General features: G+C 46.5%; 1 protein-coding gene across 3 annotated transcripts in view; it reads right to left on the bottom strand.

Annotated features, from left to right (window-relative positions):
• The window catches only part of LOC109864675 (protocadherin Fat 4), a 50,293-nt gene that overhangs the window by 3,487 nt on the left and 31,185 nt on the right, over window positions 1-15,621 (bottom strand). For all 3 annotated transcript variants that reach the window (XR_004204207.1, XR_004204208.1, XM_031797608.1), the window contains exons 8-21: window positions 15,282-15,462; window positions 14,917-15,167; window positions 14,555-14,780; window positions 10,275-14,398; window positions 9,864-9,965; window positions 9,339-9,488; window positions 8,936-9,087; window positions 8,705-8,790; window positions 7,016-7,195; window positions 6,647-6,774; window positions 6,187-6,413; window positions 1,178-1,237; window positions 837-1,044; window positions 34-177 (exon numbers count right to left, since the gene is read on the bottom strand). Coding sequence is in view for 1 of the 3 variants with exons in the window: in XM_031797608.1 (XP_031653468.1) it covers window positions 34-177; window positions 837-1,044; window positions 1,178-1,237; window positions 6,187-6,413; window positions 6,647-6,774; window positions 7,016-7,195; window positions 8,705-8,790; window positions 8,936-9,087; window positions 9,339-9,488; window positions 9,864-9,965; window positions 10,275-14,398; window positions 14,555-14,780; window positions 14,917-15,167; window positions 15,282-15,462 (6,219 nt within the window). In the remaining 2 variants the exon portion in view is untranslated. The remainder of the gene's footprint in view (window positions 1-33; window positions 178-836; window positions 1,045-1,177; window positions 1,238-6,186; window positions 6,414-6,646; window positions 6,775-7,015; window positions 7,196-8,704; window positions 8,791-8,935; window positions 9,088-9,338; window positions 9,489-9,863; window positions 9,966-10,274; window positions 14,399-14,554; window positions 14,781-14,916; window positions 15,168-15,281; window positions 15,463-15,621) is intronic.

Raw genomic sequence — 15,621 nt, 5'->3', positions numbered from 1 at the left:
GTTAGATTTAATGTGTGTGCGTCAGTGACTCACATGAGGGAACACATGAGCCTGGTGACTCACAGCTGGACTGAAGCAGGGTAGAACTGGGCCTAACCTCCACTATCAGACTGTAGCCGCTGACTGGCAGGAAATGGCCATTGTATCGGACATACTCCACACAACCAGAGAACCCTACTGAGGGGAGACAGAGGAAACATACTTGCCTGATCCCAAAACATGCCCCTAACTGCTAACCCCCTAGGTAGCTTTGTAGATGTTTTTTAAACTGAACGTAAATCAATATGGTATGATTGCTCCACTTTGCCTTCAAAGAGGTCAAGTGTATTTCTGAGATGGGAGTTCATCACTTTATTTATTTTTGACAAGACAGATATAAGTAAAGATTGAGTGAAGCGCAGACAGTTGGCAGACCCGGGGCTTGAACCCCCGTCGCTAAGGGGGAAACAAGTTCAGAGTCGGGAGCTTAGACTGCTACACCAGACACTCCAGCACAATAATGTGCATTTTTGACCATATTGCAACACCTATCCAATCCACTCGGATCTATTAAACTACATAGGAGGTAGGATTTGGGATTGGCTGTACATCTTCACACTGCAGGTCACGACACATGAACACTTAATACCCTGAGAACACGATTACAGTAATACACTGTTAATGAATACACAGCTCAGCAGTATGTCATTGACTGACAAACTGAAAGGTATTCCGATCCGGGGTGAAGTCTAGGATTTCCCTTCCTAATTCTAACCTTAACCATTAGTTGGGAAAATGCTAAACTGACTGAAGATCATCATCTACGGGCAACTTCATCCTACACCATTTCTTCCAACCTGGGCGCTTGATTCTCGTGTCTCGGGGTGGTGGTGGAGTTGCTCCAAGGATGATCTTCTCCACATTGACAGCACTTAGGTCCAGAGCTCCGTCATTGCTGGTGTTCGTGACTGTCTGGCCGTCCATCAGAAGGACAGTGCTCTGTCCAACTGTGGAAAGATGGAGGACATGCCAGTCCCCGTCTGCAATGCTGGTCTCTGAGGCTATCTAGCATGATAAATAATGATATTTAGGTTAAAGCACCGACAGCTAACACATATATTGAGAAAGAGGCCCATGCAGGAATTGAACCCCAACTCTGGTGTTGTCAGCAGCACCATGCTCCAACGCTGGTGGTTACCTCTGAGAGGACGTCTGACCTTCTGTCTCTGGAGACGTACAGAAGGTTTCCATCCATCACCTGAACGTGTCAACGGAAACTTGGTTTAGAATACGGACAGCTAAGAGTTAACACTTTACTCCGGAAGTGCAGACTCCAACAGAACTCTGAATGTACAGTACATTTGGAAAGTATTCAGACCACTTGACTTTTTACACATTTTGTTATGTTACAGCCTTATTCTAAAATGGATTAAATTGTTTTTTTCCCTCAATCTACACACAATACCCCACAATGACAAAGCAAAAACAGTTTTTTAGAAATGTTTGCAATTTTATTAAACATAAATATTTAGACTATTTGCTATGAGACTCAAAATTGAGCTCAGGTGCATCCTGTTTCCATTGATCATCCTTGATGTTTCTACAACTTGATTGAAGTCCAGCTGTGGTCAATTCAATTGATTGGGCATGATTTGGAAAGGCACACACCTGTCTATATAAGGCAGTGTATATAAGGTCAAAGGAATTGTCTGTAGAGCTTCGAGATAGGAGGCACAGATCTGGGGAAGGGTACCGAAAACATTTCTGCAGCATTGAAGGTCCCCAAGAACCTCCATCATTCTTAAATGGAAGAAGTTTGGAAGCACCAAGGCTCTTCCTAGAGCTAGGCAAACTGAGCATTCGGGGGAGCAGAGCCTTTGTCAGGGAGGTGACCAAGAAGGTGACCGATGGTAACTCTGACAGAGTTCCTCTGTGGAGATGATTGTCCTTCTGGAAGGTTCTCCCATATCTGCAGCACTCCACCAATTAGGCCTTTATGGTAGAGTAGCCAGACGGAAGCCACTACTCAGTAAAAGGCACATGACAGCCCGCTTGGAGTTTGCCAAAAGGCACCTAAAGGACTCTGACCATGAGAAGCAAGATTCTCTGCTCTGATGAAGCATTTTGGTGGCAGCATCATGCTGTGGGTGTGTATTTCAGCGGCAGGGACTGGGAGACTAGTCAGGATCGAGGGAAAGATAAATGTAGCAAAGTACAGAAAGATCCTTGATGAAAACCTGCTCCAGAGCACTCAGGCCCTCTGACTGGGGAAAATAAAGTTGATGACCTACTATTAAGATTATCCTACCAACGGGACATTAAAAACTGTAACATCCTATGTTTCACTGAGACGTGGCTGAACGAAGAAACAGACCATATAGAGCTGGCGGGATTTTCTATGCACCGGCAGAACCGAGATGCTACCTCTGGTAAGATGAGGGGTGGAGGTGTGTGTCTTTTTGTTAATAACAGCTGGTGCCCGATGTCTAATATTAAAGAAGTCTCAAGGTATTGTCCGTCTGTGGTAAAGTACCTTATGATAAGCTGTAAACCACACTATCTACCAAGAGACTTCTCATCTGTATTATTCATAGCCGTCTTTTTACCACCACAAAGCGAAGCTGGCACTAAGACCGCTCTCTCCCTCAATGTGAGCAAGACAAAGGAGCTGATCGTGGACTACAGGAAAAGGTGGGTGTAACAGGCCCTCATTAATATCGACGGGCTGTTGTGCATCACCAGCAAACAATCATGGTCCAAACACACCAAGACAGTCATGAAAAGGGCACTACAAAATATTTTCCCCCTCAGGAGACTGAAAAGAATTGGCATGGGTACCAAAATCCTCAAAAGGTTCTACGGCTAGGCCTCCCGGGTGGCACAGTGGTCTAGGGCACTGCATCGAAGTGCTAGCTGTGCCACTAGAGACTCTGGGTTCGAGCCCAGGCACTGTCTCAGCCGGCCGCGTCCGGGAGGTCCATGGGGCGACACACAATTGGCCTAGCGTCGTCCGGGGTTAGGGAGGGTTTGGCCGCACTAGCGACCCCTGTGGCGGGCTGGGTGCAGTGCGCGCTAACCAGGTCGCCAGGCGCACAGTGTTTCCTCCGACACATTGGTGCGGCTGGCTTCCGGGTTGGATGCGCGCTGTGTTAAGAAGCAGTGCGGCTTGGTTGGGTTGTGTTTCGGGGGACGCATGGCTGTTTTCTCTGCTACCGCACGGCAAGCGGTACTGGAGCGCCAAGTCTAGGACCAAAAGGCTTCTCAACAGCCATTAGACTGCCGAACAATTCATAAAAATCGCCACCGGACAATTTACATTGACACCCCCCCTCTTGTACACTGTTGCTACTCGCTGTTTGTTTGTTACCTATGCATAGTCACTTCACCCCCACCTACATGTACAGATTACCTCAACTAGCCTGTACCCCTGCACATTGACTCAGTACCAGCGCCCCCTGTATATAGCCTCGTTATTGTGTTACTTTTTATTTTAGTCTACTTGGTAAATATTTTCCTCTTGAACTGCACTGTTGGTTAAGGGCTTGTAAGTAAGCATTTCACGGTAAAGTCTACACTTGTTGTATTCGGCGCATGTGGCAAATAAAGTTTGATTTGATTCGGGGCGAAGGTTAAGCTTCCAACAGGACAACGACCGTAAGGACACAGTCAAGACAGCGCCGTAAGGACACAGTCAAGACAACGCAGGAAAGGCTTCGAGACAAGTCTCTGAATGTCCTTGAGTGGCCCGGCCAGAGCCCGTACTTGAACCATATCTAACATCTCTGGAGAGACCTGAAAATAGCTGTGCAGCTAAGCTCCCCATCCAAACTGACAGAGCTTGAGAGGATCTGTAGAGTAGAATGGGAGAAACTCCCCAAATACAGGTGTGCCAAGCTTCTAGCATTATACCGAAGAATACGCGAGGTTGTAATCACTGCCAAAGGTGTTTCAACATAATACTGAGTAAAGGATCTGAATGATTATGTAAATGTGATCTGTTTTTTGTTTTTTTTACAAATTTGCAGTAGTTTCTAAACAACAGTTTTTGCTTTGTCATTATGGGTATTGTGTGTAGATTGATGAGGGAAAAAAACTAATCAATTTTAGAATAAGTCTGTAACATAAAATGTGGAAAAAGTGAAGGGGTCTGAATAATTTCCGAATACAGTGTATAGGATTCATCCCAAATGGCACCCTATTGACTTTATAGTGCACTACTTTTGACCATGGCTCATAGTGCTCTGTCAAAAGTAGTGCACTACAGAATAGGGTGCCATTTGGAACCACAGATCACCCAAAGAATGTCATTTAAGAAGCTCCTCCCCTCCATTGCAAACTCAATTTTCCGTGTCCTATAACTAAACTGTCTACAGTGGCAAGAAAAAGTATGTGAACCCTTTGGATTTACCTGGATTTCTGCATAAATTGGTCATCAAATTTGATCTGATCTTCATCTAAGTCACAACAATAGACAAACGGTGTGCTTAAACTAACAATACAGATATTGTATTTTTCTTGTCTATTTTGAATAAATCATATAAACATTCACTGTGTAGGTTGTAAAAAGTATGTGAACCCCTAGGCTAATGACCTCCAAAAGCTTATTGGAGTCAGGAGTCAGCTAACCTGGAGTCCAACCAATGAGACGAGATTGGAGATGTTGGATAGCGCTGCCTTTCCCTATAAAAATTTTTGAGTTTTCTATTCACAAGAAGCATTGCCTGATGTGAACCATGCCTCGAACAAAAGAGATCTCAGAAGACTTAAGATGAATACTTTTTGAGTTGCATAAAGCTGGAAAGGGTTACAAAAGTATCTCTAATAGCCTTGATATTCATCAGTTCACGGTAAGACAAATTGCCTATAAATTGAAAAAGTTCAGCACTGTTGCTACTTTCCCTAGGAGTGGCCATCCTGCAAAGATGACTGCAAGAGCACAGCGCAGAATGCTCAATGAACTTAAGAATCGTAGAGTGTCAGCTAAAGACTTACAGAAATCTCTGGAACACGCTAACATCTCTGTTGACGTGTCTACGATACGTAAAACACTAAACAAGAATGGTGTTCATGGGAGGACACCGCGGAAGAAGCCACTGCTGTCCAAAAAAACATTGCTGCAAGTCTGAAGTTTACAAAAGAGCACCTGGATGTTCCACAGGGCTACTGGCAAAATATTCTGTAGACAGATGAAACTACAGTTTAGTTGTTTGGAAGGAACATGAAACACTATGTGTGGAGAAAAAAAGGCACAGCACACCAACATCAAAACCTCATCCCAACTGGAAAGTATGGTGGAGGGAGCATCGTGGTTTGGGGCTGTTTTGCTGCTTCAGGGCCTGGACAGCTTGCTATCATCGAGGGAAAAATAAATTCCCAAGTTTATCAAGACATTTTGCAGGAGATGGTTAGGCTATCTGTCCGCCAATTGAAGCTCAACAGAAGTTGGGTGACGCAACAGGACAACGATCCAAAACACAGAAGTAAATCAACAACAGAATGGCTTCAACCGAAGAAAATACGCCTTCTGGAGTGGCCCAGTCAGAGTCCTGACCTCAACCCGATTGAGATGCTGTGGCATGATCTCAAGAGAGCAGTTCTGAACTGAAACAGTTTTGTAAAGAGGAATGGTCCAAAATTCCTCCTGACCGTTGTGCAGGTCTGATCCGCAACTACAGAAAATGTTTGGATCAGGTTATTACTGCCAAAGGAGGGTCAACCAGTTATTGAATCCAAGGGTTCACATACTTTTCCCACCCTGCACTGTGAATGTTTACACGGTGTGTTCAATAAAGACATGAAAACATATAATTGTGTGTGTTATTTATTTAAGCAGACTGTGTTTATCTATTGTTGTGACCTAGATGAAGATCGGATCAAATTTGATGAAATCCAGGTATTTCCAAAGGGTTCACATACTTTTTCTTGCCCCTGCACATTCTCTGAACACATACCGGTGTAAACATTATCGGTATTTCACTGAGAAATATCTCTAATCTCACATGAAAGTCTCATGTGCGGCAGGTAGCCTAGTGATTAGACCGTTGGACTAGTAACCGAACAGTTTCAAGATCGAATCCCCCAGCTGTCGTTCTGCCGCTGAAGAAGGCAGTTAATCCACTAGGCTGTCATTGAAAATAAGAATTTGTTCTTAACTGACTTGCCGTGTTAAATAAAGGTTAAAAAAAAAATAATAAATGTTCAGCTCACCCTGAGCTCAAAGCGTCCTTTCCTTCCCAAAACGAACAGCAACACTGCGTCTCTCTCCACAGTCTTCACCTTGACTTCTATCTCAGAGAGATCTCTGCTGGTCTCTGTCTGTCCTCTGTCTTCGTCCAGCAGGTCTCTCAGCTGCTGCTCTCTCCTGTAGCTCTCTCTGACCACATATTCTATGTAGCCGCTACTGCCCAGCCGTAACACATGCTCCTCTGAAATCTCTGTCCGAAATAAAATACTTAGTCAGTGGAGCTGCGAGTCATTGAACAGGTTGGTCACACCATGAACAGAAGCACAGTCAGGTTTAGTGGTACTGTCGTACCAGGAAGGCTGGGGTTAATTTGGTTTTTAATTCAGTCAATTCAGGGAGTAAATTGTGTAAATTGCCCATTGTTTTTGATAAATGTTTTCTTGAATTGAAAGCGGAATTGTCCCCATGTGTGTAGGCCAGTACCTGTGTTACAGGTGGTTCCAGTGTAGTGGTGTGTACACTGACAGATGTAGTGAGACCAGAGGTCCTGGCACACTCCTCCGTTCAGACACGGACCACTGAGACACGGAGACACTGCTGCTCGAGGACACCTAGTGACCATACCATCCATTGGTTATACTGTATGTTAACTGTCAATAGGACTATACCATCTATCTGTTGTACTGTATGGATTCCCTCATCTGACTTAAGATTTTGACAACAACAGGTGGCTCCTCTACAGCTACGACAACTGTTACATCCCACCATTTTAGGCTAAATCCTGAATGGCACCCTTTACCTATATAGTACACTTATTTTGGTCCCACAGAGGATGTAAATCTGAGCTCATACCTCTCCAAGAAGTTGTAGGCCGCCAGAGCTTTGGTAAGCCCTAAAGGTATACCATTTACTTTCATGTTTCTCACACAGCCAACAAAGTCATGAGTCTGGACTTGACCAGGACGCAGCAGAACAGACTCAATAGACCTGACTCCCCCAAACGTCATGTTACTGCCGCCAACGTTCAGGGTCCTGGGAGGGACAGCGGGGACCAAGAACACAGTGTTGTAAGTGAGAATGAATAAAACACATTGATATGACATTAAATTAAACACAACCCAAATAAACTCGGCAAAAATAGAAACGTCCCTTTTTCAGGACCCTGTCTTTCAAAGATAATTCTTAAAAATCCAAATAACTTCACAGATCTTCATTGTAATGGGTTTAAACACTGTTTCCCATGCTTGTTCAATGAAAATGCACCTGTGGAACGGTCGTTAAGACACTAACAGCTTACAGACAGTAGGCAATTAAGGTCACAGTTATGAAAACTTAGGACACTAAAGAGGCCTTTCTACTGACTCTGAAAAACATCAAAAGAAAGATGCCCAGGGGTCCCTGCTCATCTGTGTGAATGTGCCTTAGGCATGCTGCAAGGAGGCATGAGGACTGCAGATGTGGCTAGGGCAATAAATTGCAATGTCCGTACTGTGAGACGCCTAAGACAGCTCTACAGGGAGACAGGACGGACAGCTGATCGTCCTCGCAGTGGCAGACCACGTGTAACAACACCTGCACAGGATAGGTACATCCGAACATCACACCTGCCGGACAGGTACAGGATGGCAACAACAACTGCCCGAGTTACACCAGGAACGCACAATCCCTCCATCAGTGCTGACTGTCCGCAATAGGCTGAGAGAGGCTGGACTGAGGGCTTGTAGGCCTGTTGTAAGGCAGGTCCTCACCAGACATCACCGGCAACAACGTCGCCTATGCGCACAAACCCACCGTCGCTGGACCAGACAGGACTGGAAAAAAGTGCTCTTCACTGACGAGTTGTGGTTTTGTCTAACCAGGGGTGATGATCAGATTTGCGTTTATCGTCGAAGGAATGAGCGTTACACCGAGGCCTGTACTCTGGAGCGGGATCGATTTGGAGGTGGAGGGTCCGTCATGGTCTGGGGCGGTATGTTCACAGCATCATCGGACTGAACTTGTTGTCATTGCAGGCAATCTCAACGCTGTGCGTTACAGGGAAGACATCCTCCTCCCTCATGTGGTACCCTTCCTACAGGCTCATCCTGACATGACCCTCCAGCATGACAATACCACCAGCCATACTGCTTGTTCTGTGCGTGATTTCTTGCAAGACAGGAATATCAGTGTTCTGCCATGGTCAGCGAAGAGCCCGGATCTCAATCCCATTGAGCATGTCTGGGACCTGTTGGATCAGAGGGTGAGGGCTAGGGAGGTGGGTTTAATATCTCACAGTAAGAACTGGCAAATCTGGTGCAGTCCATGAGGTGGAGATGCACTGCTTAATGCAGCTGGTGGCCACAGGGACACATTATTATTCAATTCCTGTTAGTCACATGTCTGTGGAACTTGTTCAGTGTATGTCTCAGTTGTTGAATCTTGTTATGTTCATAAAAATATTTACACAATGTTAAGTTTGCTGAAAATAAACGCAGTTGACAGTGAGAGGACGTTTCTTTTTTTTCTCCTGAGTTTATAATGTAATAATGAGTAGACGAGTACCTTTTGGAGCCAATGCCATTACTTTGAGAGAAACAAAATCCAGTAGCCTTCACATCAGGACAGTGGTCCACTTGTAGAGAGCCTATCTGTAAGATGAAAACAAAAATAAGTGTGTGCGTGCATATGTGTGTGCGTTTATGTCTGCATGTACCATATGTGTTTATGTCTGCATGCACTATTAACGTGTGTGTGCGTGTGTGGGCCGCGCACATGCATGCCCTTGGGACTCACATTTCCTATCCTCCTGACAGTGATGCTGTGAAAGCGTCCATCAGCCACCTGCCTTTCCGTCTGCAGACGGACAGCTCCAGAGCCCAGGTCGTATGAGAGACGGACCCTCCCCTTCACAACCTCCAGTGCCAGGTACTCTACACTGCCCGCGCCTGATACCATGGTCAAGGACCATAAAGGAACATTTATTTTTGTTGGTGTTATCCTCAATAATTTTACAACAATACAACGTTATTGTCCATTAATTACACCAAACAACAACAAAAAAATTCTGCTCCATTCTCAATCCCCCCCAGACAGCACACATCAAACACAGAGTTTTTAAATGCAGTGTTTCACTGTGTAGTTTTTACACTTAGTTTTTTATTAATAGAAAATAAGTCCAATAAACCAATCCATCTACCTGCAGGGTTATACAGCAGCAGGCTGTTCTGCTGCAACGTGGCCAGCTCCAGGGAGATGAAGTTACTCCTGGGATCTAGAGGAGGAAACTCCATATAGGACAACTCCTCAAAGCCATAGCTGTCCTCTTCGCAGTGGATGCCACTCACACCTGAGGGAGAAGACAAAGGCAAATCTAGAACTAACAAGAAACCTGAAAATCATTGTGAGAGGAGGATCAGGACTGACATTTTGTAGGGATTCAAAGAAATCCTTTCAGCATTCTGATGACACATTTTAAGGACTGAGCACCCATTCAGTAGCCTCGCAAGCCGCCTGATCTCACGAGTTTACATTAATGGTTCGCTACACAGTGTAGCACAACAATTAAGTCAAGTGTATGTATGTTGGTGTGACAAGCGTTTACAGCTAGTTTAATGCCAGGTCGACATAATAACCACAAATACAATCATATGAGTGACTTAACCAATGTGCTGCCCAGCCTGGACAAGAAGTGTGTACGTTAACAGCTTGTATTATTTCTCACCAAAAGGGCAATGACATGTGTATCCTGTCAGACCATTGGTGCAGTTGCCTTGGAAACAAGGTGCTGATGCGCAGTGGTTAACGGAATGCTCACAAAAGTCTCCTGAAAAGAACAACGGGTCAAAGAGTTAACACTCCAAATCCTCTCTCTCTCTCTCTGTTTTCAGACAAATGTCAAAAATAATCCCGTACAGTATTTGGAATTGCTACAGTACTGTTTGTGTGTAAAGCCATTGTAGAATGCCGGTGTTCATCTGACATCTTAGTGTTGTGATAACAATTTGTCTATTAGTAAGTTGATCTGAGAATTGGAACCTCCAATTCTCAACCCTCAGTTTTAACATGAATTTGCCGTGACTGGATTACATGCATTATAGAGTCAATGTTGAGATTCAGGTTCAATATGACTTACCCTCATATCCAGGACTACAGTCACAGTGAACCCCATCCTCCGTGTTCAGGCACGTCCCTCCATGTTGACAGTGAACCCCTAGGCAAACATCCAGGTCAGCTGAGCAGTACAGGCCAGAGAAGCCCCTCCTACAGTGGCAACGGAACCCTCCTGGGTTATTAACACACACGCTCTGTTTCTCGCAGGGTCTCTCGTCACACTCATCCACGTCTAGTTCACACAGGGTGCCGGCGAAGCCCGCTGAACACAAACAATTAAAGATCTCATTCTGCGGCGACACAAAGATGACCGACGGGCTCTCCAGGACGAACACCTCTGAGCCGATGTGGACATTTTTGTTGCAGGTGGCGCCGTTCAGACAGGGGTTGACGAGGCAGGGGTCGCTGGTGATGTAGGACAGAGTGATGTTGCTCTGAGCCTCCAGGAGTTTCTGGTGCACAGCAGAGATACTGCTGGCGACCTCTCCATTCAGGTACTGACCATTGTAACTCTTCACCGCAGCCAGGAGCAGGACTTTATCACCTGTAGGCTTAATCCCAAACATGTGAGTCTTGGAGGCCTGCAGGTTGAACAGGCTGTCCAGGGCTTTGACAAACTTCAAATAATTGAGAGACAAAAAGTCTTCGACCGAGGTGGACGCCACATAGAACAGTATACAGCTGTCCATGGAAGCGTTGGTGAAGCCTTTGTAGTTCACGTAGATACTGTTGTTAACGGGAGGGTGGAGGTGGTCGGTGGCCTCAATTGTGATGTTGTACGTAGCTTCTCCCTGGTATGGAGAAGACCAGATATCGCAGGTGCCGTCAGGGATCGTGAACATGTTAAGAGGTCCGTTTCTGATGCTGCAGTTAAACGTGTCCACCACATCCTGGTCCTCGGGTCTGACGTCGCCGATGAAGCCACCGGGGAAGGCACTGCCATAGTACTTCACCTCGATGTAGACGTTCCTCGGGACCGATGGGTTATCGTTCTCATCCTCGACTCTGACGTTAAACATCGTGGTGGAGGACAGCGGAGGAGTCCCTGCGTCACTGATTACCACCGACAGATGAAACACAGAGTTGACCTCCCGGTCCAGAGGTCTGGAGGTGGAAAGGACTCCATCAGAAGTTAGGGTGAAGCTCCTCCCTGAGGCAGGCTGGACGATCCAGTAGGAGAATGGCCCCTGGTTGGGAGGTAGATCAGCATCAGAGGTGTTGAGCCTGGCCACTATGGTACCAGCAGGCTGGTTCTCCTTCACCTGTCCATGTATGTTGACTAATGTGGGGGCGTTGTCATTAACGTCAGTAATGGTCACCACAATTTGAGCAGTCCCAGTGGCTGGCGGAGAACCCTGGTCTGTGGCTGTCACAGTCAGGTTGTATAGGGGCCACAGTTCTCTGTCCAGGGGGGCACTGACAGACACAAGTCCACTGACAGGGTCTACAAAGAAGGATGAGTTGACATTTCCATCCGGGATGCTGTAGGAGAAGCGGCTCCACTCTGGGACAGAGTCCTGGTCCAGGGCAACCACTCTGATAACAGAATTCCCCACAAGGCTGTCCTCCCTGATCTCCGCACTGTAGAGCCCCGAGGAGAACTCTGGTGGGTCGTTAGTGTCCACTATATTGATGTGGACCAAGGCTTCGTCCACGTCTAGCCCTGTGATGACGCCTCGGTTCTTAGCTAGGATTCTCAGGGTGACATGGCTGTAGCCCTGCTTCCTCAGATCAGCGGTGATGTAGATCTCTCCGCTCTGTTCATCTACGTCGAAGCCTGTCCATCGGCTTTGTCCAATGAGCAGGTAGAAGACCAGTCCGTCCAGGCCTTCGTCAGAATCAGTGGCGGTTACCTTGCCAACTCTAGTTCCAATAGATACATTCTCGGAGACTGACAGGTTGAACTTGTGCTGCAGGAACGCTGGGCTGAACTCGTTGACTCCTGAGACTTGGATATTAACGTGCGCGATGCTGAATGAATGGCGGTTTTCTGCGTCTGAGGCCTTGACAGTTATTTCGAAGGACCGCTTGAGCTCAAAGTCAAAGATATCCAGAGTGGTGACAGTGCCGTTCCTGGAGTCGATGGCAAACTGGCCAGAGTGTCCACTGGCCATCAGTGAGTAGGTGATATATGCATTGGCGCTTGAGTCTGCATCGGTAGCACCGACCTGGAGGACCGGTGTCCCAACCGCAGAGTTCTCCAGCACTGAGGCTGTGTACTGTGACAATGTGAAGACCGGAGGGTTGTCATTCACGTCACTGACATTCACGGTCATGATTACCGTCCCAGTCTTAGAGATCCAGCCTCCGTCTTTGGCGGTGATCTGAATACGATAAACTCCTTGTTTCTCATAGTCCAGCCTTTCGACTAGGGTAATCAACCCTGACCTCTGTCCTAAAGAGAACGGTGAATATTTGTTTCCTGACGTTATAGAGTATGAGAGCACACCATTGACACCATCGTCTCCGTCTTCGGCCTGGACTTTCCCAATGACTGACCCCACTAGCAGATCCTCAGGGACGGAGAATGTAACATACATCTCTGAAAACTGCGGGGAAAACTGATTCTCTCCTGTAACATCAAATTGAACAACAGCCTGTGATGAGAGAGGAGGGAACCCCTGGTCCTTTGCTGTAACTATGAGCATCAACAGTGAGTTAATGTTTTGCCTCAATGTCCTATTAAGCATCAGTCTCCCATCGTCCATGTTTATTACAAAAAAATCTGATGCGTTACCTCCGGCGAGACTGTATTCTATAGTAGTACTGCTTTTGCTGCGATTGGAGTCCCGGTCCACGGCTGTTAGCCGCACCACCTCAGTTCCCATGGTGATGTTAAAGGGGATGGACAGGAGAGGCGGGAAAGGCAGGAAGCTGGGAGGGAAGTGGTTATACTGAACAATGGTTACAATGACCATGGAGTTACTGTATGAACGAACATTGCCACAGTCAGAGGCTACAACCGTAATACTAAAGCTCAGAGAGGCAGACTGATGTAGTAAAGATATGGGTTGCTTGGTGAGAATATCCCCAGTAGACGCATTGACCCAGAAGTGCTCACTGGGAGGGTCGATCAGATACACAATCTGACTGTTTTGTCCCAGGTCAGCATCCATAGCGAGAACTCGCATAACAAATACTTCCTGGGCCCTGGTCTCAGTGACAGTAGCGGTGTAGACCTGTTTAGTAAAGACAGGTTTGTTGTCATTAACATCGGTTACGTCTATTGTCACGTCTGTACTAATGGTCCAAGCTGAGTCGTTGGCATTGACTTTCACCACATAATGGTCCTGGGTCTCCCTGTCCAGGGACAGCAACACTGTTATACACCCACTAGTCTTATCAATACTGAAGGGAAGAACGTCATCCCTCTGGTGAATTATGGAATAAGTCATCACAGCATTGGCACCGATGTCGTCGTCTGTTGAGACGATCTGTAAAATGGTGTGTCCGATAGGAGAATCCTCAGTTACCTCAGTGAAGAAGATCTGTGTAAACCGAGGTGCGTGGTCGTTTGTGTCCACAACCACCACTAGCATGACTGCAATGTCTTTATAGAAACTGTTGTTTTTGTCTGCCGCTACGATGGTTAAATTGTACTCAGGTATTTCTTCGCGGTCTAAACTCGTTGTTGTGCTCAGCATGCCATTTTCTGAGTCGATGGTAAAAACAAGGTCAATGTTGTTCCGCTCTAAAATGCTGTACTGCACCTTTCCATAACTCCCAGAGTCCGCATCGATGGCGAGCACGTCACACACCCACGTCGCTGGAGAGTTCTCCAGTACCTCACACCTATATTCACGCTGAGTGAATTGCGGTGCGTTATCGTTCACATCAGTGACATTCACGTGAATCTCTGCATAAGAAGAGAACGGTGGGGAGCCTGCATCTCTGGCCTCCACCAGCAGTAGAAACTCTTTGTTGGTCTCATAGTCCAGAGGGTGGTGGATGGTCAACTGGCCAGTGGCTTGGTGGAGGCGGAACAGGTGGTCAGAGTCTCCAGACACCAGGTAGAAGGAGACTGGACCTGCTCTGGAAGTCCCGGCTGAGACCAGAGCTACCAAGGTTCCCTCTGGGTCCTCTTCAGAGAGAGATGGTCTGAGAACATCTACACCAACTGTGGGGAACTCTGAGGCATTCTGGAATCTGGTAAGGAGAGAAAAAGAAGAAGAGGAAAATGCAGAGATGAGTTGGTGATGTGCCGGCTGGCAGGTCATCACCACAGTTAAAGAGCAACCCCCCCTTTATACAGACCTTCCCCACAACTCCCAAAGCAGACAAATACAGATTAGAACTTTGAACCTGATGGTAACAGTTGTTGTGTCAAATTTAGGATGGTCTCCCCCGTCTTCCACGTGCACGTTGATAGTGAAGTCGTTTGTCCCTGCGAGGGCACCAGTGGTGAAAATGGTTCCCCTGTGTGGGCTGATGAAGAACTGGCCAGTGTTCTGCCCGTATAAGAAGAAGTGAAGCTGTGCATTGATCCCTGAGTCCCCATCCACTGCTCTCACCATACACACAACAGACCCTGCAGAACACGGGCACAAAACAGCATTGAAACAAATCATAAACACATTGTACACCTATCATAATCGCATTAATAAAGGGCATTTGTAATAATATTATTTATTATTTAAATGGCTGCTGGTACTAAACCCCCTCACCCGGAGCAGATCCAGCCGGCATGTTAGCCACATAGGGGCTGTAGAGGAACTGAGGCCAGTGGTCGTTGACATCCGCAACCAGGACAGACACCTGTACAGAGCTGGACAGCTGCTGTGTGGGGTGTGTGTCCCTGGCCACCACAGTCAGTCTGTAGATTGCCACCGCCTCCCTGTCCAGCACGCCAGTGGTCAACAGCTCCCCAGACGTGTCCTCAATAGAGAAGGGTCCATCAGCACTCTCTATGGAGTACCTGGAATATAGGTAACCATCACATTACAGCAGTGAATCAAACAGGATCTGACCATATATTCTTTCTCAACTCCAGTGATGAGGATCCACAGGACTTCAGTCAAGGGAACTGTACCTTATTTGTCCATTGACACCTTCATCCGCATCATAGGCAGTGACCATGGCAAACACTGTGCCTGCAGGGCTATCCTCATAGACAATGGTGGTGTAGACCTCCTCACTAAACACTGGCTGGTTGTCATTCATATCATCCACTACAACATGGACTGTCACAGTCCCTGTCAGAGGTGGCAAACCTGAAGAGAGCAAACAAAAGAACAATATCAACAGCAACAAAAAGATAAACAGCCTGCAGGTATTATGCTTTATTACTTGCTATAAGCATGTATGATTTTTTATTTTATTATTATTTTATTATTTGGTGATGTCTCGACAAACATAAAATAACATCTTAT

This window comes from Oncorhynchus kisutch, linkage group LG19 (genome assembly GCF_002021735.2).
Source record: "Oncorhynchus kisutch isolate 150728-3 linkage group LG19, Okis_V2, whole genome shotgun sequence".
Lineage (NCBI taxonomy): Eukaryota > Metazoa > Chordata > Actinopteri > Salmoniformes > Salmonidae > Oncorhynchus > Oncorhynchus kisutch.
The sequence above is the reverse complement of the archived record's forward strand: the minus strand, read 5'-3'. Positions and strand labels throughout refer to the sequence as shown.